This window comes from Schistocerca nitens, chromosome 10 (assembly GCF_023898315.1).
Source record: "Schistocerca nitens isolate TAMUIC-IGC-003100 chromosome 10, iqSchNite1.1, whole genome shotgun sequence".
NCBI lineage: Eukaryota > Metazoa > Arthropoda > Insecta > Orthoptera > Acrididae > Schistocerca > Schistocerca nitens.
The window spans coordinates 153,558,229-153,579,844 of NC_064623.1; the positions used below are offsets into that span (position 1 = coordinate 153,558,229).

General features: G+C 41.7%; 1 protein-coding gene across 4 annotated transcripts in view; it reads left to right on the forward strand.

Moving 5' to 3' along the window:
* The window catches only part of LOC126210322 (fasciclin-2), a 998,930-nt gene that overhangs the window by 966,975 nt on the left and 10,339 nt on the right, over positions 1–21,616 (forward strand). For 2 of the 4 annotated variants that reach the window (XM_049939521.1, XM_049939522.1), the window contains exons 15-17: positions 2,096–2,297; positions 9,807–9,911; positions 21,342–21,398. In XM_049939521.1, the coding sequence (XP_049795478.1) occupies positions 2,096–2,297; positions 9,807–9,911; positions 21,342–21,398 (364 nt within the window). The remainder of the gene's footprint in view (positions 1–2,095; positions 2,298–9,806; positions 9,912–21,341; positions 21,399–21,616) is intronic. The other 2 variants (XM_049939523.1, XM_049939524.1) reach the window with 1 other exon arrangement.

Genomic DNA, 21,616 nt, shown 5'->3' on the forward strand with positions numbered 1-21,616 from the left:
TTTCCCGTTTGGTAGGTCATGGAATCTCTGTTTTTAATATATTTTTCCCATGTGGAATGTTTCTTTCTATTTTATATACACTCCTGGAAATTGAAATAAGAACACCGTGAATTCATTGTCCCAGGAAGGGGAAACTTTATTGACACATTCCTGGGGTCAGATACATCACATGATCACACTGACAGAACCACAGGCAACAGAGCATGCACAATGTCGGCACTAGTACAGTGTATATCCACCTTTCGCAGCAATGCAGGCTGCTATTCTCCCATGGAGACGATCGTAGAGATGCTGGATGTAGTCCTGTGGAACGGCTTGCCATGCCATTTCCACCTGGCGCCTCAGTTGGACCAGCGTTCGTGCTGGACGTGCAGACCGCGTGAGACGACGCTTCATCCAGTCCCAAACTTGCTCAATGGGGGACAGATCCGGAGATCTTGCTGGCCAGGGTAGTTGACTTACACCTTCTAGAGCACGTTGGGTGGCACGGGATACATGCGGACGTGCATTGTCCTGTTGGAACAGCAAGTTCCCTTGCCGGTCTAGGAATGGTAGAACGATGGGTTCGATGACGGTTTGGATGTACCGTGCACTATTCAGTGTCCCCTCGACGATCACCAGTGGTGTACAGCCAGTGTAGGAGATCGCTCCCCACACCATGATGCCGGGTGTTGGCCCTGTGTGCCTCGGTCGTATGCAGTCCTGATTGTGGCGCTCACCTGCACGGCGCCAAACACGCATACGACCATCATTGGCACCAAGGCAGAAGCGACTCTCATCGCTGAAGACGACACGTCTCCATTCGTCCCTCCATTCACGCCTGTCGCGACACCACTGGAGGCGGGCTGCACGATGTTGGGGCGTGAGCGGAAGACGGCCTAACGGTGTGCGGGACCGTAGCCCAGCTTCATGGAGACGGTTGCGAATGGTCCTCGCCGATACCCCAGGAGCAACAGTGTCCCTAATTTGCTGGGAAGTGGCGGTGCGGTCCCCTACGGCACTGCTTAGGATCCTACGGTCTTGGCGTGCATCCGTGCGTCGCTGCGGTCCGGTCCCAGGTCGACGGGCACATGCACCTTCCGCCGACCACTGGCGACAACATCGATGTACTGTGGAGACCTCACGCCCCACGTGTTGAGCAATTCGGCGGTACGTCCACCCGGCCTCCCGCATGCCCACTATACGCCCTCGCTCAAAGTCCGTCAACTGCACATACGGTTCACGTCCACGCTGTCGCGGCATGCTACCAGTGTTAAAGACTGCGATGGAGCTCCGTATGCCACGGCAAACTGGCTGACACTGACGGCGGCGGTGCACAAATGCTGCGCAGCTAGCGCCATTCGACGGCCAACACCGCGGTTCCTGGTGTGTCCGCTGTGCCGTGCGTGTGATCATTGCTTGTACAGCCCTCTCGCAGTGTCCGGAGCAAGTATGGTGGGTCTGACACACCGGTGTCAATGTGTTCTTTTTTCCATTTCCAGGAGTGTATATATATAAAACAAAGATGATGTAACTTACCAATCAAAAGCGTTGGTATGTTGATAGAGACACTAACAAACAGAAACACACACACAAAATTCAAGCTTTCGCAACCCACGGTTGCTTCATCAGGAAAGAAGGAAGGAGAGGGAAAGACGAAAGGATATGGGTTTTAAGGGAGAGGGTAAGGAGTCATTCCAATCCGAGGAGCGGAAAGACTTACCTTATTGGGAAAAAAAGAAAGGTATACACTCACTCACACACACACACACACACACATATCCATCTGCATACATACAGACACAAACAGACATGTGTGTCTATTTGCCCCCTGCCACATCCTTCCCCCAACCCCCGCACGCCCCTCGTGGATCCGTACACAGTAAGTGTAAGTTAGGGCCAGAGCCTGACATAAATTTATGTAATTCACTATACTTTAACAGTCGTATCAATATTTCAATACGATACAGAGTTTTAATCGGGCAGGGAAAGTGCCCTTCGGGATACGTTCTATTCTGGAACGGGGGATGTCCGGATGCCATTTCGAGGATGCTGCTGCCAGTACCGTACCGCTTGTCGCGGGAGCCTAAACTGTCGTGACGATTCCTCGGCACAGGCGTCGCAAATGTGGAGGACGGCAGTGAGGGTCAGATGAGCTCTGCGGCCATCGTGGTGCTGGTGGTGGCGGCACTGCTGCTGGCGCTGCTCGTCGTCGACCTGGTGTGCTGCCTCGTGTGGCGTGCCGGCCTGATCGCCGCGCTCTGCCACCGCTGCTGCTCTGCCGCCAAGACGGACGACTCGGATGCCAAGATTGCCAGGTACCGTCCTCCTCTCCCAGTACGTTAAGAGTATGTAACGTGGCGGCATGCGGTCGGAAACCTCCCCTCTGACTGGTACGGTACCATTGCGTCGGTACGAGAGTAATGGTCATTATAATTGTGATGATATCCACCAGTGATAAGTTAATGTGATGTGGCAATGATACTTGTAGTAGGTGGAGCAGATAGTAGTAATACTGACGGTGGGAAGGACGGAGGATGATGTAGACAATATACAATATGCTTCTTCCTGGTAGATTAAATCTATGTGCTGGACTGCGACTCAAACTCGGGACCTTTGCCTTTTGTGAGCGAGTTCTCTGCCGACTGAGCTGTTCGAGTGTGACTCACGACCTGTGCTCACAGCTTTACTTCCGCCAGTACCTCGTTTCCTACATTCCTAGGTACTGGCTGAAGTAGAGTTGGGAGGACCAGTTGTGAGTCATCCTCGGGTAGCTGAGTAAGTAGAACACTTGTTCGCAAAATATAAAGTTCCCGAGTTTGAGGCGCAGTATGGCACACAGTTTTAATCTACTGGGAAGTTTCGTATCAACACACACTGCACTGGACAATAAAAAATCATTCAGGGTACAGTATGTTACGAGGATCTTTTGAGATTATTTCTTCAGTTTCTGCTTAAACAAAGATCTGCACAGTAGAGACTAGAAGCACTATTAAACTGATGACATAACACATTTGTGAAAATCTGGTGTGATGAACTGCACTTCAAAAATATTTATTCGCCAATCTTCGGGCGTACAGCCAATTGTCGGTGATATCTGATACAGATGATAAAACAAACAAACATATGTGTGCATATGTCGATAACACGAGAATACTTTGTATACACTTAAGTTGAAAAATAAGAACAGTTGCATACTGTGCACATCCACATCAAACAACGTGATAGGTGTAAAACATTTATGATGATTATAAACAGTGTCAGTGTAGCAACATAGAAAAATATATAGTTTTAACCTAGCACTTAACTAGTACAGTCAACAAAAGAAAATTAGGGGAAAAATTTTGTGTAGTCATAAATTCTTGTACAGTGACTGGAAGAAGTGTCATGAACGACGTACTAAAAGTTCTGACTGGTGGGGTGTGAGCTTGGGGATGGGGGTCATTTGAAGGTCACTTTTAAAAGTTTTTACTGAATAATTGAAAAAACTTGGCATCTAGTGTAAGTGTTTCCCTGTTCAAAATTAAATGGCATAAAATTTGCTACAAGAAAGTTCCTATTGATTTTTTTCTGTTGGACTAATAGTTTCCACATTGCAGGGGGTGGAAAATTCCCAGATTATTTAGATACTGTTTTAATGGTACAAAATTAATGTTTGCTGTTAAGTGAAGTCCATTGAGAAGAAATATTAACTGTGTGTACCATATCTAAGTGCAAGTAGAACAGTATTAAGGAGTAAATTGTATTCTGTGAGTGTTGAAAGGTGGAAAAGGTGGGGGCAGTGATGGTGTGTACAAGGTGAGGGAAGGTAGGTTGCCGGATTGTGGTCATGTAGTTTCCTCCTTCATTGGCCTGGAAACTGAGGAAACTTTCTCTACCCCACTGTCACAAGAAGCAACTAACGGTATTTCACAAAGTTATACCAACCCTTCCGCAGCTCACCTTATGTGTCGTTGCTACGCAGGATGTAGACGTGCCTGGGAGTGGTTATTTTTCACACAATGTGTTAACACTACATGGAATACAGATACAAATTACTAATAATATAATGCCTGAAATGCATGTGTGCAGAATCTACATAAATCTCTACACACTGTTCTACACTGCTAGAGGGAAACTGATCCTTTGTCAGCCTGGTCTGATCCTTTGTCAGCCTGTATACCAGCTGTAGCATTCTTCCAGGGAAGGCAACTTCCTTCCCCTTCGAGTGGTGCTCGCTTTTAAGCATACAAACAGCCATATATTACTAACATTTCCTGTCCAGTTCTCTCATGTGAGTAGACAAAAACTTCTCTGAACTCGTGCTTTTTAGTAGCGTCATTTTCAGTTTATTAAGTGAATACTTATTTGCAGCTGTTAAGTGAGCTATTGTGTAACAAGAAAGCTCCACAACTGAAGCTCTCAACTGTCTACTAAACTGAAGAGCCTGTACCAAGTATGACAATAAGGATGGCTGGAATACTTTTCTTAGCATGAGGTGTATCAGCTGCATCATGCCAGACTCAGATGTTGCAACACCTGAAGAGGCTCAAAGGCTTAAATGGGCTCTCTCTGTAATTTCAACATACAACTTGCAATGCATTATGTAGGTTACCGTTCTAGATTTGAACTCGTTCAGCCCTTTTCCGTCAGACATATTGACTCCCACCTGTGGACGCGTGGCTTCAGTAAGTGCAGTGCACCCTACGAGTGCCAGACATTCCCGAATGAAAGAGCCTACCATTAACATAATTAATGGTGAAAGAAGTGCAGTAACTTCCTGGTCGTTCATTAACTCACCACCAAGTGATTACGAGGCTTTACAATATCCTGTGAATTACAGAAAGCAGCAAGATGCCACAATTACTAATCCAGTCCCTTTCCCACCAACACCTCGTAGGTCACTGATGACATCACACTTACAAATTGAGCACTTCTCAGCCATTGTTCACAGGAACATATTTTACATAAAAGCTCGCTTAACAACTGAAAATAAGCTCTTTCTTAGTGACTGCACTAATTTTTTCTGTATTTGACCTTTTTTGGTCATCATTGAGTGGGCTAAATCATGGATACAGGACCACAGTAAGGTCCATAATCCATAATCTCATGGTAAACACCAAGTGACTTTCTCTGTTGTGCACATATTATCAAGTGTACATGTTATAAAACTGTAAAATGCTAAACACAATGGGAATGACGGTGTTTGCAAAGCACTCGTAAACGAGGCCATGAGATGCTTGTTCTACCAGGTGTGTGTTAAGTGCAATGTTAGATGACTTCAGACACGTATCCTGTTCATTTCAGACATTGCTGTCACTGTGGAAAACATGGTGAGTGCATGCACAGATATCTAGGTGTGGTCTCAGAAGTAACCCTGACAGGCACTCCACATTTTCTCACAGCAATGGCAGTGTCTGATATGATCAGAAGTGTGACTGGCAGGTGTGACATTGTACTTTACACACAACTGGTAGAATAATTATGTGGTGGTCATGTTTAAATGTGTTTTTAAAAACACTGTGATTCTCATTCCATTCAGTGATGTACAGTTTTATAACATGTACACAAGATGAACTGTGTATCACAGAGGTAAGGCAGTTTCTGTCTACTGTGAGATAATAGACCATACTGCAGTCATGCATCCGTAGTTATGTACAGGGTAATAATTATATCGCTAAATATTTGCAGGATTTCAATATTTCTAGATCAACACTTTCATTATCATCATAAAGATTTTAAACACAGCTATCGCACCTTTTGCTGTGGGCATCCACAGCACGTAAGTGCTTTTCAAGTTGTTGTATACAAAGTGTTCTTGTGTTATTGACATAGGTATGCATATGTTTGTTGTTTATACTGGTCTGGCAACACTTTTGAGGTGCTGGTGTACAACAAAATGTCATTTATTGATTACAGAATTTAGAACCCAGAAAAATTTTAAATGTGCATTTAATCAGTATAAATGTACAAAACAATATACGTGTGATGAGTAGACTCATCCTACTTTGACACAGCCAAAGTGAAACTGTTTGAATTACTAATGAACTATTTGTTGTGCTGCCCTGGTGTGTGATCATTGTCTGTGTTGAGCTGTGTCTTTTTGCTGTGACAAGTTTCATCAAAATCTTACCAGTTCTGTGGAGAGGACAAACAATTTATGAAAGGCATGTTCTCTTAGCTTGCAGGAAACTACCAGATATGAGGTTTTGTGCAGAAGAAATGAGACTGGAGAAAAGTTTTATATTTACCAAATGTGTTCAGTTAGAGATTGCTGCAGAAGTAGGACACATTTGAGTTCTCACATCTCTCTGTATTCCTTCCTCCCTCAGCTAGAAACATTTCTGTGCGTCATTTCCTGTGAAGTGACGCAGAAGCTCGACTGGTTTTGTCTCACGGTTTCTGAACACACCTTCAGTGAAGTTCTTGTTCACTGCCTCAGAACTGATCCAATTTTGATGAAACCTGTCACAGTGGAAGGACACAGTAGAAGGTCAAAAAACACACGGCATGACAGATACTTTCTTAGTGATGTATAATTTCTTATGTGTCAAGTGCAGTGTGCCATCTCTAACTATCCTGTGTGGCATTAGCTGGTACTTTGTGCCACTGTGTTACTGCCAGTTTTGTCAGCACTAACACAGTCATTCCTTACGTAGTAATTTCCTTACCACTTAAAATATCGTGCTTTATGACTCCTAAATAACTTGTTGAAGTAGTTAAGTTTAAGCACTTAATAAAATAGCTTCATAATTTTGTTATTTCCACTTAAAGCCAAATTGTGGAACATCATTCTTGTGTGGGTAGTATTTTAGCCTAAAATAAAAAAAATGCTTGGAATGCATTAATGTATTTGGTTTTTATTATTGCGCTCTCAAAAATAAGAAAAGTTTTAGCCCTTCTATTGCAGCCAACATTTAGTTACGTTCAGTATATGGCTCTCAAGTCAGCTGCCAGAACACATTTTATGTACCCTACAATATTTCCTCGAGCCAACTGCTCGACACTGTCAAGTTTCATCTGCTGGTGTCCACGCTGCAACGGACTTGTGGAGGTCTCATCTGAAAACTGCATACACAAGACTGAGTTGCTTTCAGACAGATGCCCCCTACCAGGAACCGACCTGTGGGTGTCGGAGTGTGCACCAGGTGTCGCTGCTGCTGGAATCCAAACCAGAAGTGTTGTTCAGGTGGATCGTCCACTAAGCTGCGGTGGAATTGCCTTCTAACATCCAATGGCAGCAAGCATGGGGTCTCAGGCTGTACTTACGAGGGGACCTTCTAAGGCAGTACCACAAAATTCTCAAGAACGTCCCCTTTGAAAATTAGAAGATTTCCGAGTGCCATTTAGTACAGTGCAATTGTGGTATAGTGATGAATTTGTCGGAAGTTCCATAATCAGATTGTAATTGGAGAGTCACTGGTTTTAATCCTGCTAGTAGCATACCTCTTTTCCTGTTTGTGAATTCAGTCATTTTTACCAAATGTAAATCCTACTTAACAAATATGGAATAATATTTTTAATAAAAATAGCATCCTTTTATTATTAATTACTATTCATGTGAAAATGCGAATATTCACAATAAATTAAAATTTGGTACAAAAATGTCACACATCAGATAACAAATCAAATACTTTTTAATTTTGCAGAAAATCAACAATATTATTGGTGTATATAATTTTCTTTCATTTTAAAAAAAGGTATTTTGCACACCTGTACCAAATTGTAATTTACTTTCATACAATGAGTAATTAAAAGTAAAATATGTTATTTTATTTAAAAAGATGATTTCATATTCCAAGATTGTCGCCCCCGCTAAGATGCAGCAGGCCACTGTCAAGATCCCCGTCATGTAAGGCTGACATTTGGTAATAATTATGAAATTTAAGAAAAAAGTAAGTATGCGAGTACGGTATCATCAAATGAGTTTATGGTTAACAATCAGATTATGCTATTTGCTGAGCTACTGACCAATTTGTTAACAGACAACTGCTGTTGTTATGTACTTCACAATATCCTGAAATATTATCCTCAGAGAGGCATTTTATTTATTTATTGGAAATTGATTTCCAGGCACTGCTTAGGCTGTCAGCTGTGCAGATGTACTGTCTTTTTTACCTTGAAGGCAAAACTGAATACGATCTCTGTCTTCTCGTCTATTGTGTACTGAGGCAATAGTCTGTCGTTGCACATTTTTCCAGTTGGCTCAGACATGTATCATCACAGGGGTGTTCATCACATCACTCTTGCACGATACGACATGCTTGGCTAGCACACACCATTCCACCCACAAAGAATCTTGTATACATCTCACTTTCAGAGTCCAAGATTGTCTTTGACAGTATCCGACAAATTTGTCAATTTTGATGATGAAGGGTACATCTAATGTTGTGTCCCTTGAGGTCTCTTCCAATATTTCAGGAAATACTGGCAGTGTACAGCAAGAAGGATAGGGAGAGCCATATATTGAACAGATCTGCCAGGAAAGCTTGAAGAGTCATCCTTGTTGATTTTTGTTACATGGGCATTAGGTCACTGCCTAAGGCATGTTTCTGTGCCTAACATTTTATGTGCTAATGTGGGAAACATCATTAGTAGATAGCAGTTTCAAACTCAAAACAAGCTCAGCAAGCTGGAACTGTTTATACATATCTGTGCTTGGAGTATTCACAATAAATTCGTGTGATCATTTCCTAAGATTGGAGTCATACTGTCATCCATTATGGAGCTTGTAGTGCAAAAAAATTGACCCACTGTGTTTTATTTTGGAAAAAGATCCACAATTTGTCTAATTTTGATCCTTTTTTTTTCATTTAAAGTTGTTTTTGTGCTTTTGAATTTCTGTGGCCTCTCTGGAGATCTTATTTTAGTAATGGTTGGACCTTCATAAAACTGTAGGATTGGTGAAATGAATTCTGTGGTTCCGTTGTCCCACTGCGCAATCTGTTATATCCATTTTGTCTGGGACACCCAGACAAAATTGCACGTGTCCTTTCAGCCTAATGTTAATGCTTCTTGTAGCAGTTTGTACGTACACTTGGCCTCATATGGAATGGATTTGTGCAGGGAATGCACTGGGATCACAGAATCATTAATTTCATTTCTCTAATACTTAGCTTTATCAAGGTCCAGTCATTACTTTGCCAGTATGTACAGAGATGTCAAAAGCACGAAAACAACTTTAATAGAAAAGAAAGAGGATCGAAATTGGAACTAGGATTCGACAATATGTAGGTCTTATTGCTTAATATAACAAATGGTACTAACTTTTCTACACTGTAATCCCCGTAGCATGTGCTGACATGGCTCTGTGATATTAAGCAGTAGTCCAGTTACATCATGACTCAACTGTTGTGCCAGTAATTATAAAGAGTTTTGTTCGTTCAGATCATTCGAGTTGAAAATTTCTGTCGTAGTCGTTATAGCCTCAAATGACATCTCGAGCATTAGGAGACAAACTTTTGGGTGCAGAAACATCCCTCGGGCTACAGCCTAGTGACAGTCAAACAAAAATCTACAACGATGCAAGTACCGGTCACGAAAGCTCACACTGTATGCCGTGAAGAGTAACTTTAGTTTTATTGTCCACTGACTGTCTTCCAGTCTCATCTGTGAGGAACTGCAATTATTTCTCATTTATCCCATTGGTCATTTGTCTTGTGCATTCACTGCAAAAAACTTCCTCCACCAGGGGAGTCACAGCACCGTTACAGGTGGCATAAAAATTGGTGAGTACACAGAGTCAGAACTGTGAGTATTCGAGACCGGTCCGTACCACCTGTGACACGTCTGTGCCTCCCCTGTGAGTGCAAACGAGAGAGTAAGTGGAGTGTGGGGTTTGTGTGAAGCCTTTACAGCTGGCGCTTCCCCCTGCCGTACTGCAGCAACAAGGAGGACCCGGCCGTGCTCGCCCCCGCTAAGATGCAGCAGGCCACTGTCAAGATCCCCGTCATGTAAGGCTGACGCTCGTCTCTTTCATCACGTGGCTGCCGCTGTGACTGCCTGCCGTATTCTCTTTTGTTTTGCATGACGTTTGGGATGAGCTCTCTTATTTCCCTTTGTAGCTCGGTTGATCTGCTAGGCTTACTAGTAATTTCTCCTTATTGTGAGACTGGTAAAGAAATGTGGATTCTTACATCAGATGTAAGAGTAGACATCGTAATCGGTCGAGAGGCGTGGTGATCTGTGTTATTTATTATCGATTTTAGTGGTCTCGATCACAGTACCGTGCAGTGTCAACTAGGTGATAATAAGCTTCAATTGACCAGCAACCATTCTCAGATATACAGAAAGAAACATAAAATTACGTGTCAGTTAATGTGAAAACCTTCTAACAGTATTAAAAAAAAACATGTATTTATAAAAGAATTAAAACGTTAAAAAGAAGTTAAACACCTACCGTGCTTACACTTTAATCAGCACGTAATGGCAGTGTTAACCACAACAACATTATTACTGAGCAAAGCTAAGCTCTGTGTACTGACACTACCACCATTCAGCACCCATCAGCTGAGTGTCAGCTTCTGCCGCGCAGAACCGTTCAGATGCTCGCCCTGGCCATTGTCGGTTTCCGTGACCTCGGAGTTGCCTCAGGTAGCTCCTCAGTCTACCCCACGAGGAGGCTGTTGTGCCTTTTCCAGTCCTGTCAGCAGATACTCCGCGTAGCAGTCAGACGTGCTCTGCCCGTAGCTACAGGGGTGGACGTCGTTACTAACAATAAACTTAGTTTCTCAGTGTACAGAGGCTGGTCACAGCATCGCTGTTGGCATATAAAACCATTAGGAAACTGATTGCTGGGCGTGCTTGCTCAAGACCATTACGGCTTGCCATTTGAATGGTGGTGCACGAGGACACACAGTTACAGCTTCGAGTGACACTTATGAACTGTGGATACAGATACAAAAACACCTGTGTACTTAGTAATTCTGATATATAGGAAATTCACAAAAACAGTGGAAACTCCGAGTAGGAATATCAACAATGTAGGAAAAGACAGATTGTTACTTACCATAAAGAAGACATGTTAAGTCACAGACAGGCATAATTAAAAGACACTTGTATAAAGCTTTCGGGCACAGCCTTCGTACACAGAAGCGAGCACACCTCGTGCACACGTGACTGCCATCTCCAGAATCTTGGGCCAGGCTTTCTGGCCCGAGATGCTGGAGTTGGCAGTCATGTATGCGTGAGGTGTGCTTGCTTGTATTTATGAATTTTGTGTGTCTCTGTTTTACTGATGAAGGCTGTGGCCGAAAGCTAATGTAAGTGTCTTTTAATTGTGCCCACCTGCAACTTAACGTATCTTCTTTAAGGTAAGTAGGAATTCGTCTTTTCCTACATTGTTGGAAATTCCCAAAACTGTGTCAAGCTTACACAAGAACAGAAACTGTCAGACAGCAGCTAATTTAAAACAAAGGGAAAACCAAGGAAAGTAATTTCTATATTTTACATTCTATACCAGCTGAAAAAGACTCACTTCACTTGGTCGATATGCTCACAGAAGTAGCACCAAATGATTTCATTTGAAAGCAATCATTGTAGCCTCTCATATTTTGTAGAAAATGTTTCAATGTAGGAGTTTCTCCAGTTGTGTAATGAGATAATTCTAGTGGAGGCAGTTCCAGTGGTGCTGATCAAATTTTTCCATTTGTGGTCTTTCTGTACTGAATTTCTTGGCATCAAAGAGCTGAAGTACTTGGCAAGAACAAAGTGTGTGTTATACTCTACGATCATAACGGAATTCTCTGTGTGCCACTCTGTAATTTCAAATTCTGCTTTGCGCTTCTTGTAGACCAGTGTTTTATTCATGTGTTTGTGAACTTTGTCTTTCACGAGTTTCATTCGTTGGAATTTTACTTACAAGGGAACCTCCCCACCGCACCCCCCTCAGATTTAGTTATAAGTTGGCACAGTGGATAGGCCTTGAAAACCTGAACACAGATCAATCGAGGAAACAGGAAGAAGTTGTGTGGAACTATGAAAAAAATTAGTAAAATATACAAACTGAGTAGTCCATTCGAAGATAGGCAACATCAAGGTGAATGGGAGTCTAGGAGCGCCGTGGTCCCGTGGTTAGCGAGAGCAGCTACGGAATGAGAGGTCCTAGGTTCAAGTCTTCCCTCGAGTGAAAAGTTTAATTTTTTATTTTCAGTTTATGTGACAAACTCTTATGTTTTCATCACTTTTTTGGGAGTGATTATTACATCCACAAGAAAACCTAAATCGGGCAAGGTAGAAGAATCTTTTTACCCATTCGCTAAGTGTACAAGTTAGGTGGGCCGACAACATATTCCTGTCATGTGACGCACATGCCGTCACCAGTGTTGTATAGAATATATCAGACGTGTGTTCCTGTGGAGGAATCGGTTGACCCATGACCTTGCGATCAAATTTTTCGGTTCCCATTGGAGAGGCACGTCCTTTTGTCTACTAATCGCACGGTTTTGCGGTGCGGTCGCAAAACACAGACACTTAACGTATTACAGTTAACAGAGACGTCAATGAACGAATGGACAGATCATAACTTTGCGAAAATAAAGCAAGTAAAATTTTCGGTCGAGGGAGGACTTGAACCAAGGACCTCACGTTCCGCAGCTACTCACGCTAACCATGGGGCCCACGACGCTTCTGGACTTACGTTCTCCTTGATGTTGCCTATGTTCGCATGGACTACTCAGTTTGTATATTTTATTAATTTTTTTCATAGTTCCACACAACTTCTTCCTGTTTTCTCGATTGATCTGTGTTCAGTTTTTCAAGGCCTATCCACTGTGCCAACTTGTAACTAAATCTGAAGGGGGGGCGATGGGGAGGTTCCCTTGTTAGCTCACTTCATAACCTTGTTTCTTTATCAGTTTTTGTCTGTCTGCTTTGCCAATTGTCTCCCTCGATTGCCTTCTCTAATTTCAGCTCGTTGTTTGTCTGTTATGTTTTCTCTCGATCTGTTCATTCTCTTCTGTTGTGAAGCTAAACATGCTTCTAGCTCCTCATCTCTTTCATTTCATTACTGTTATTTCTATTCCTTCTTCTCAATTCACTGCTGGCAAGATCTCTGCTTTTACATTTTGGCAACCTGTTCAATGTTAACATTACTTAATACACTAATATCCCATTTAATACTCTGTTCCACAATGGTAAGCAATTTACTTTTACTTAAATTAACGTAACTATCTACACTCAGTTTTCCTCGACCAGCTGTAATTGATTTCCAAAAGTATGCCGAGACATGTCTCTCTGTTCCCTACACTACAGGAGAATAGGACATTCGAAAATACTCTCGAAAAATTCTAGAACATTCTTGAATCTTCTGGACAATTCTGTAAAATGTTGGCCAGTTTTGTCCATTTCGGCACTCGATTTCCCGCTGCTTCATTTACTTCCCATAAGAAGACCACTGGTGTGATTCCCTTTTTTGGGCATCTGTATCTTCAAACTTAAGCCCTCTAGTTCCAAACCAAAACCTTCATGGATGTGCTACCAAACCACAACAGAGTGGTTTATTGAGCAATAAAGACATGCATAGACAAATAACACATTTATTACTTATATTGATTACAGGATATTATAGAAATTACATTGCTTGATTTACACTTTGTTTTAAATAGCTAAGGTAAATTTTGTATCTAAAAACAAAGATGATGTCACTTACCAAACGAAAGCGTTGGTATGTTGATAGAGACACAAACACAAACACACACACAAAATTCAAGCTTTCGCAACCCACGGTTGCTTCATCAGGAAAGAGGGAAGGAGAGGGAAAGACAAAAGGATGTGGGTTTTAAGGGAGAGGGTAAGGAGTTATTCCAATCCCGGGAGTGGGTGGATATGTGTGTGCGTGTGAGTGTATACCTGTCCTTTTTTCCCCATAAGGTAAGTCTTTCCGCTCTCGGGATTGGAATGACTCCTTACCCTCTCCCTTAAAACCCACATCCTTTCGTCTTTCCCTCTCCTTCCCTCTTTCCTGATGAAGCAACCGTGGGTTGTGAAAGCTTGAATTTTGTGTGTGTGTTTGTTTGTGTCTTTATCAACATACCAACGCTTTCGTTTGGTAAGTTACATCATCTTTGTTTTTAGATATTTTCTTCCCAAGTGGAATGTTTCCCTCTATTATATTCATAAGGTAAATTTTATATTTATTAGGATTACTAATTCTATGTACATGTTTGTACTTATCTCCATAAATTCCTCTATAATATTGTGATCAAGACCATTAAAATTTATAACGCTAATAGTAGAGTTGATGAGAGAAGGCTCCTGATGGCTGCCGTGTGCTCTGTGAAGGAGCTTCGTGCAGCTACCTTGACCTATTGCGAAACATGCTTGTGAATGTATCTTTGTGGCAGCATCTCAGAGTCGTTGCAGTTCTGTAGATGACTATTTTTTTCACCTGCAGCCTGTTAGGCTTTGCAGTTGAAAGCTGCCAGCTATCAGGGATTTTCTTTTGCAGCTGTATTGTAGTATTACAGAACTGCCTCAAGGTAATGTACAGCAGGCTATAAATCCAACAGGGGGAAGAGGGCAATGAGGTGAAAGCAGGGTAGGAGACGTCGAGTCGAGCAAATTTTTGCAGGTTGCTGTAAGTAAAAAATGCGCTGTTGTAGAGATGTAGCCATCAAATGGAGAAGTGCCCAGATGTTTATCCAGTAAGTGAATGTGTGTAGGTGCTTCTAACTGTGTGGTTTTGCCTGCCTGCACTGTTACTGTTATTTCTTTGATTATGTCCACTTTGTAGCAATTTTGGAGACAGAATTCTTATTCTGCTTCCTTTTCCACTGTTACCTTAGCCCACACTTGTTATTGTATTTATTGCATTGAAGGATCATTCATGCTCTCAGTATGTCAGCAAAAATTAAGACATGTACCCTTTAAATTTTATTATTAATAACACTTCATATTACAGTAACACATGCAGTGCTGTTTTTGCAGCACGATTTATCATCATAATAAACCTATTGGGATTACGGTGGTTCTGTCATAGGTATTTTCGATGTCAAGCTTTACCAGTAAACAACAGAGAAAACACGCGTCTAATATAACTAGCCACAGTTGCCCTAGTGTTGACTCTTTAGCTGATACTATATTTTTTTCCACATCTACACAGATACTTCGCAAGCCACCGTACGGTGCATGATGGAGCGTACCCTGTACCGCTACTTGTCATTCCCTTTCCTGTTCCACTTGGAAATAGAGCGAGGGAAGCCTCCGTGCGAGCCCTAATTTCTCGTATCTGATCTTCGTGGTCCTTATGAGCAATGTATGTTGGCGGCAGTAGAATCGCTCGGCAGTCAGCTTGAAATGCCAATTCTCTAAATTTTTTTGATAGTTTTTCTCAAAAAGAATGTCGCAATCCCTCCAGGGATTCCAATTTGAGTTCCCTTAGCAGCTCTGTAACACTTATGCGTTGTTGAAATCTACCGGAAACAAATCTAGCAGCCCCCATTTCTCTATTGGATTGGCAGTATTAGTTAGTGCCATTTGATGGCTGGATGCCCTTCCCCGCCCACCCCCCCTCGCCTTTCCCACTCCTCCCTCCAGGGAAGGATAAAGTGTACCCCATCTATCTGCATCTATTGTCGAAGCATTGGACCTTTAATAGTGGCAACTATTTATTTACAGCTTGTACAAAATATATATTTCAAAGTTTTACTATCCTGCAGAATAGTCACCGGCATTGTTTGTAACCCATTGCCAGCAATGTGAAAGTCGGAGGACACCCTTTGCAGTGCCATTTGAGTTGACAGTTCAAGTGGAGTAGTCTGTTCCCTGATGAATCTGTAACAGTTGTGAAACAGATTCCGTGAAGTCCTTCTTTCAGTTAGAAATCGAGTTGAACTTACAATGACTTTAGTCAGGGGAATGTGGTGGGTATTGCAGCACTTAGCAACCCCCTCAGTCAAACAAAGCAGTAACAGCTTGTGCTGTATGGACATGAGCACTGCCCTGGAAAATGACGGTCAGATCCTGCAGAAAGTGTTGTCACTTCTGTCTCTAAGCTTATCGTAGGCCGTGTTCCAAAAATGAATAGCACAGAGAAAGAAGTGGCAACACTTTCCGTAGAACCGGGCCATCATTTTACAGGGCAGTACCTGGGCACAAGCTGTGACTGATTTTTTTAGATAGTTGAGGCTGGAAAGTGCTGTACCACAAACCACACTCCCTGGACTTAAGCCCTTGTTACTTCTACTTGATTCCTAAATTGAAGGAAGCGCTTCATGGCATTCGTTTCAAAACTGTTACAGAGATTCGCTACGCAATACATCACTCCACTTGAACTATCAACAAAACTAGTGCTGTAAGGATATCCTACAACTTGCATATCACTGGCAGCAGGATTTACGCAATGCTGGTGACTACTCTGAAGAACAGTAAAACTCTTGAAACATGTATCTGTTTTGTAAAAGGTGCAAATAAATAGTTGCTACCACTAAAGTTCCATGCCTTGTAAGTCTCATTGTCAAGTGTGATGACGTTTTCTAAATGTTTGCACAGTATGTATCTAAGATGGGACAAGGATACCAGCCCAGTATTTACCTAGATGTATGTGGGAACCACCTAAAAACTACGTTCAGTACAGCCAGCGCCCTAGCCCTTATCTACATACATACTCTACAAGCCACCATGTGGTGGTACCACGTCCCACCACCAATCACTTCTTTTCCTATTCCACTCGCATATGGAGTGCGGGCAAAGTGACTATCTATATGCCTCTGTGCATTCCCCAATTTCTCATGTCTTGTCTTCGCGATCCTTATGTGAAACGTACATTGGCAGCAGTAGAATTGTTCTTTAGCTAGCTGCAAATGCCATTCTCTAAATTTTCTCAGTAGTGTTTCATGAAAAGGACATCATTTTCTATCCAGGGATTCCTATTTGAGTTCACAAAGCATCTATGTAACACTCATGTGTTGATTGAAGCTGCTGGTAACAGATCCAGCAGCAAGGCAAATTTGATCCAGGAAGCCTGGCTACCAGGGCGCGTGTTTAACTGACACCATTATCGTCAGGTAATTTAATTATTAACTGCGCTCTTTGGCATAACAAGTGTTACCTGCGGTTTAAACACATGTACTTCCATGTACTTAACAATGATTGAGTTGCCTCAAAATGGAGGAGCTCTGATCTACAGTTATCTGGAAAATTTTGCTCAATTTAACATCCCCCACTCTTTTCGGACTTTAATGTCAAGTCATATCCAGTGTTCTCAGTTGACACTTTGTGTGTTCTCGGCGACTCTTTGTGTGTTCTCAGTAGCTCTTTGTGTTAATTTTTGTCAAAATCTGAGCTTTCAACCATATCCCTGATTTTTACCATCACGAAAGCAACTTAGTGTCCAAGAAGTAAAGGAATTACACAGACATAAACAATGTAATAGTGCCAACTGTGACCAGACATTACATCAGAGAGGCAGAGCACGTGCTCAGATTGTTCAAGGTTCCTTTCTGGCATTTGCATGGAGTGATTTAGAGAATCACGGAAAACCTAAGTCTGAATGGCCAGACGTGAGCTTGCTGTCTTCCTGAATGCAAGTCCAATGTAGTAACTGCTGCACCACCTCGCTTGGTTTGTTTCTATTAAGATGTATCATGCGGGACATAATCCTTTGCAGTCTTTCAGTTATGAGGTGTCCACACCTGTGCACTGCTGATTTAAAATCCTTTATCTCTATTAAACTTTTACATACACATTCCAATTTTAGTAACCTCTTTGATGATTGAGTCCAAGAACCTGGAGGAAGCGATTGAGGCTGAGACAGAGATAAAGAGGCTAGGAACCACTTACATATTTTGCACTGGTCCAATATCTAGCAATCTGTAGGTTCGTATGGAAACATGGCACTCAGTATACTTCATTTTTTCAACAAAATTAAAAATATTTCGTTTGAACTGTTAAAGATGGTACAGGTCTCCAAAAGCCCAGTGTGCATTACACTCCTCACAAATGTGTCATGTGGCATGCCTTACATGGGGCAACTGTTACCAAAGTAGATGAGAGAGGCAAGGAACAGCGGTACACTCGAATTGAGCAAATCGGCAGTCACCGAGCGCTGCCTTCATGTAATTGTGAAATAAAATACGATGAGACAAGTATCACGCTACAAACGCCAAGTTTCCGGGACAGTGTAATTAGGGCTCTATTAAATAAAGCTGTCAGAAGTTTAAACAAGGCTTGGAGTCTTTCTCTCAATTTATTAAGACCTTGGCATTCAAAACACCCAACAGAGAGGGAAACACTAAGAGAATGTTCATTTCAAGGAATATAAGTGTGGAGTCTGAAAAAGAAAGGGCATAGAGGACGTTCGAGAGACGACCTCAAAAACAGCTGTAAATAGCAGTGCAAGACCTGTTGTGACTGACAATTTTCACAAACACAACTTTTATTTATGTAAGTTTACAAGGTTGATGACTGAACAACAAAAGAAGGTAACAATAATGATGCCAGTAAAAGTCTCTTAATTGAGGCAAACAAAAGCTCACTCCTAATTTTCCACAAAGGTTCGCGGTAACACACACACAGTAGTAAAAGTCCAATTCAAAGTTCACAAGGTCAGCATCTGGAGTGAACTGAACTTTGGAGCTGGTGCTAGCCCCTAAATAGCTCTCTCCAGCCAGTCAGGTTTTGGCGTAGTGATACTTCCTGCAGGCCGTGGGACGAGCTCCCCCTGCAGGAAGTAGTGCTCGGAATGTCTGTTTCCATTATCTTGTATGTAAATAGCTGGTGTTTACCATGGTGCTTTTGGTACACCTTGGACATAGACAACCCTGTCCTCTGTGGTGTAATATGGGTTGCTAGCCCTCAGGGGCTACCTTGACTCCAGCATAACAAGACCAACAATACTTCATAGTGTGGTTGGAGACCTGGCAGCGAGTATATGTAACAGCACAACTTGCAGTACCTTAAGAAGATGACTGAGACGGTAGTTGAAATATTGTGTGGAATTCAAACTTTGCTGGACAGCCTGAAGTATACCGCGAGTCCCAGTGTTGGAAGTGTAGCTAGAATCTGTGTTTGCTCAAACAAGATTTTGCGCTTATTCAGTTGGCTGTATTTGGCAATAGCATAGTTTTCTAGTTTTCGGTGCTCGGATGTTCTGCTGATGTTGGATATAGCACTGGGAAATGGTTCGAACTGACTGCCCCACACAGTTACTGTCACATTCGTGTGACTATCCATCATGTCATTTCAGAGTCCTAGCTGTTTACAATATTCCGTGTGAATACAGCTCACAGGATATAATGAAAACAATTAAGGCAGTTTTTTATGCACTGGCAGAGGAATGGACATCACTAGCCAAGGACATACAGAAACATATCTTGAGGTGGAAGTGCAATTCATAGATAAAGCTATAATGAAAGGCAAGCTAAGTGTTTGCTATATGTTTTAGATGTCCCAATTGCTATTCATTGGTTCCAAAATGGAGTAGATGGATTGATAGTTTTCTTTGATAGGTAAAGTACTGTAATCATCTTGGTTTGTTGTTGTTTTATCTATAATCTGAGTTATGTCCAGTCTGTTTGTATTCGTGTTATGACTTATCTTCAGTTTTATTTACCACAAAGACAATTTTCCACACTTTTTTGTATAATGATTCACACAATATCAATTTCAGATATGTTTAGTGAGCTTTTTATGATATAGTGTTGCATGAGTTCTTAAATTTTAATAATTGTCAGTATTGTTGTTGTGTAATTAACAGTAGTAACCAGAGTATTTTGTACGGTGAGGTAAGAACATTTCAATTCTAGTGCATTCTGTTGGTTACGGAATGTAGTAGCTAGATTCTATTTCAGAACTTGTGATGAGCTTTGTTTCATACTTTATGTTGTATGATATGGAAGGTTTAATCGGCTGAAATTAATGGTATCTTCTAAATGCGTAAAAGGTCATTCTTTTATAATTCAAAGCCACAATTTTTATGTCCCCCCTTTTCATATTTTTGTTCCCTCTCATTAACAGTACTGCATATTTCAATTATCTGAAGCTGATGCATGAAATTGATGATCTTACGAAAATTATATTTATTTATACCTTGATGTATCCGTATTTATACTCTTAATGTGTGTGTGTATTGAAGTCTTCCTCCCTGATCCACACCTGGCATTTCAGTTATCTTGGACAACTGCCTTGCATTAAAGCAGAAGCTAAATCACCAGGTTTTTGAAACAGATGTTAAGAGTTAGCAGTAATGAGAGTAGGGAGACACATTTAGGTTTCAGTCAGCCAGTGATAACTTCGCCCTCTGATTTCTGCTTCACAATGTCTGCTTCCTTCACATCATAACTCTCAACTTTGCTAACTCACTCCATTTGATAATATTGCAGTCCAAAAGCTCAAGAATTTAGTTTCTCTCCCTCAGACTGTAAGAAAAATACCATAGGTGAGTACGGCACATTTTGATGTGGTTGTTGTTTGGTACTTTGGCTTTTGCTTTTTTAAAAAGCTGCAGTAGTCGCAATTTCCGTGTTACCTTATATTAATATATCTAAAAACAAAGATGATGTAACTTACCAAACGAAAGCGTTGGTATGTTGATAGAAACACAAACACACACGCAAACTTCAAGCTTTCGCAACCCATGGTTGCTTCATCAGGAAGGGGAGGGAAAGACGAAAGGATGTGGGTTTTAAGGGAGAGGGTAAGGAGTCATTCCAATCCCGGGAGGGGAAAGGCTTACCTTAGGGGGAAAAAAGGACAAATATACACTGGCACGCACGCACACACACACATCCATCCGCACATATATCTGTATATGTGCGGATGGATGTGTGTGTGTGTGCGAGTGTACACCTGTCCTTTTTTCCCCCTAAGGTAAGTCTTTCCGCTCCCGGGATTGGAATGACTCCTTACCCTCTCCCTTAAAACCCACATCCTTTCGTCTTTCCCTCTTTCCTGATGAAGCAACCATGGGTTGCGAAAGCTTGAATTTTTTGTGTGTGTGTGTGTGTGTGTGTGTGTGTGTGTGTGTGTGTGTGTGTGTGTGTGTCTATCATCATACCAACGCTTTCGTTTGGTAGGTTACAACATCTTTGTTTTTAGATATATTTTTCCTACATAGAATGTTACCTTATATTAATTTTTTTTCATCCTGTTAAATTTATGTGATATTCCTCTTAACTTTTAGAATTTTGAAGAATGCTCTGTTTTCAGTTTTTAATGGTTACGGCAGTGATTTTAGTAATTTATATTGTGTTTAAATTTGTGGAGGTCAATGGTACTGGTTTAGCTGTGCAGTACATTTCAGGTGCATGGTTTTATGTGTGTTCTTGTATTACTGAACTTCTTTAGCTTCCCTTTTATAGGCTGACATCAACTATTTTAAAACTTGTTGGGGATGCTTATAATGAATGTGGCTGTGTGTACTGAATAGTTGCGCTTGTTTTTGACAGTGAGGAGAAAGAGCCACTGAGGGATGGGAAAGAACCAGTTCCTATCATAAAAGAAAGGTAAGTGTGGAATGCTATGAACTTAACTATTAGCATAACATGGGGTGAAGGGAAAGTGATTCTAGTTTTGTCACCCACACAAAAATCCAGTAAATAGCAGTGGCATATGGTCAACCCAGTCACTGCAAATGAACCAATCTTGTTTGCTAACTCAGCATAGTGAAAAGTCAGTCCTCTGTGGAGTACAGGGTGACCTACAGGAAATAGACAGTTTTTAA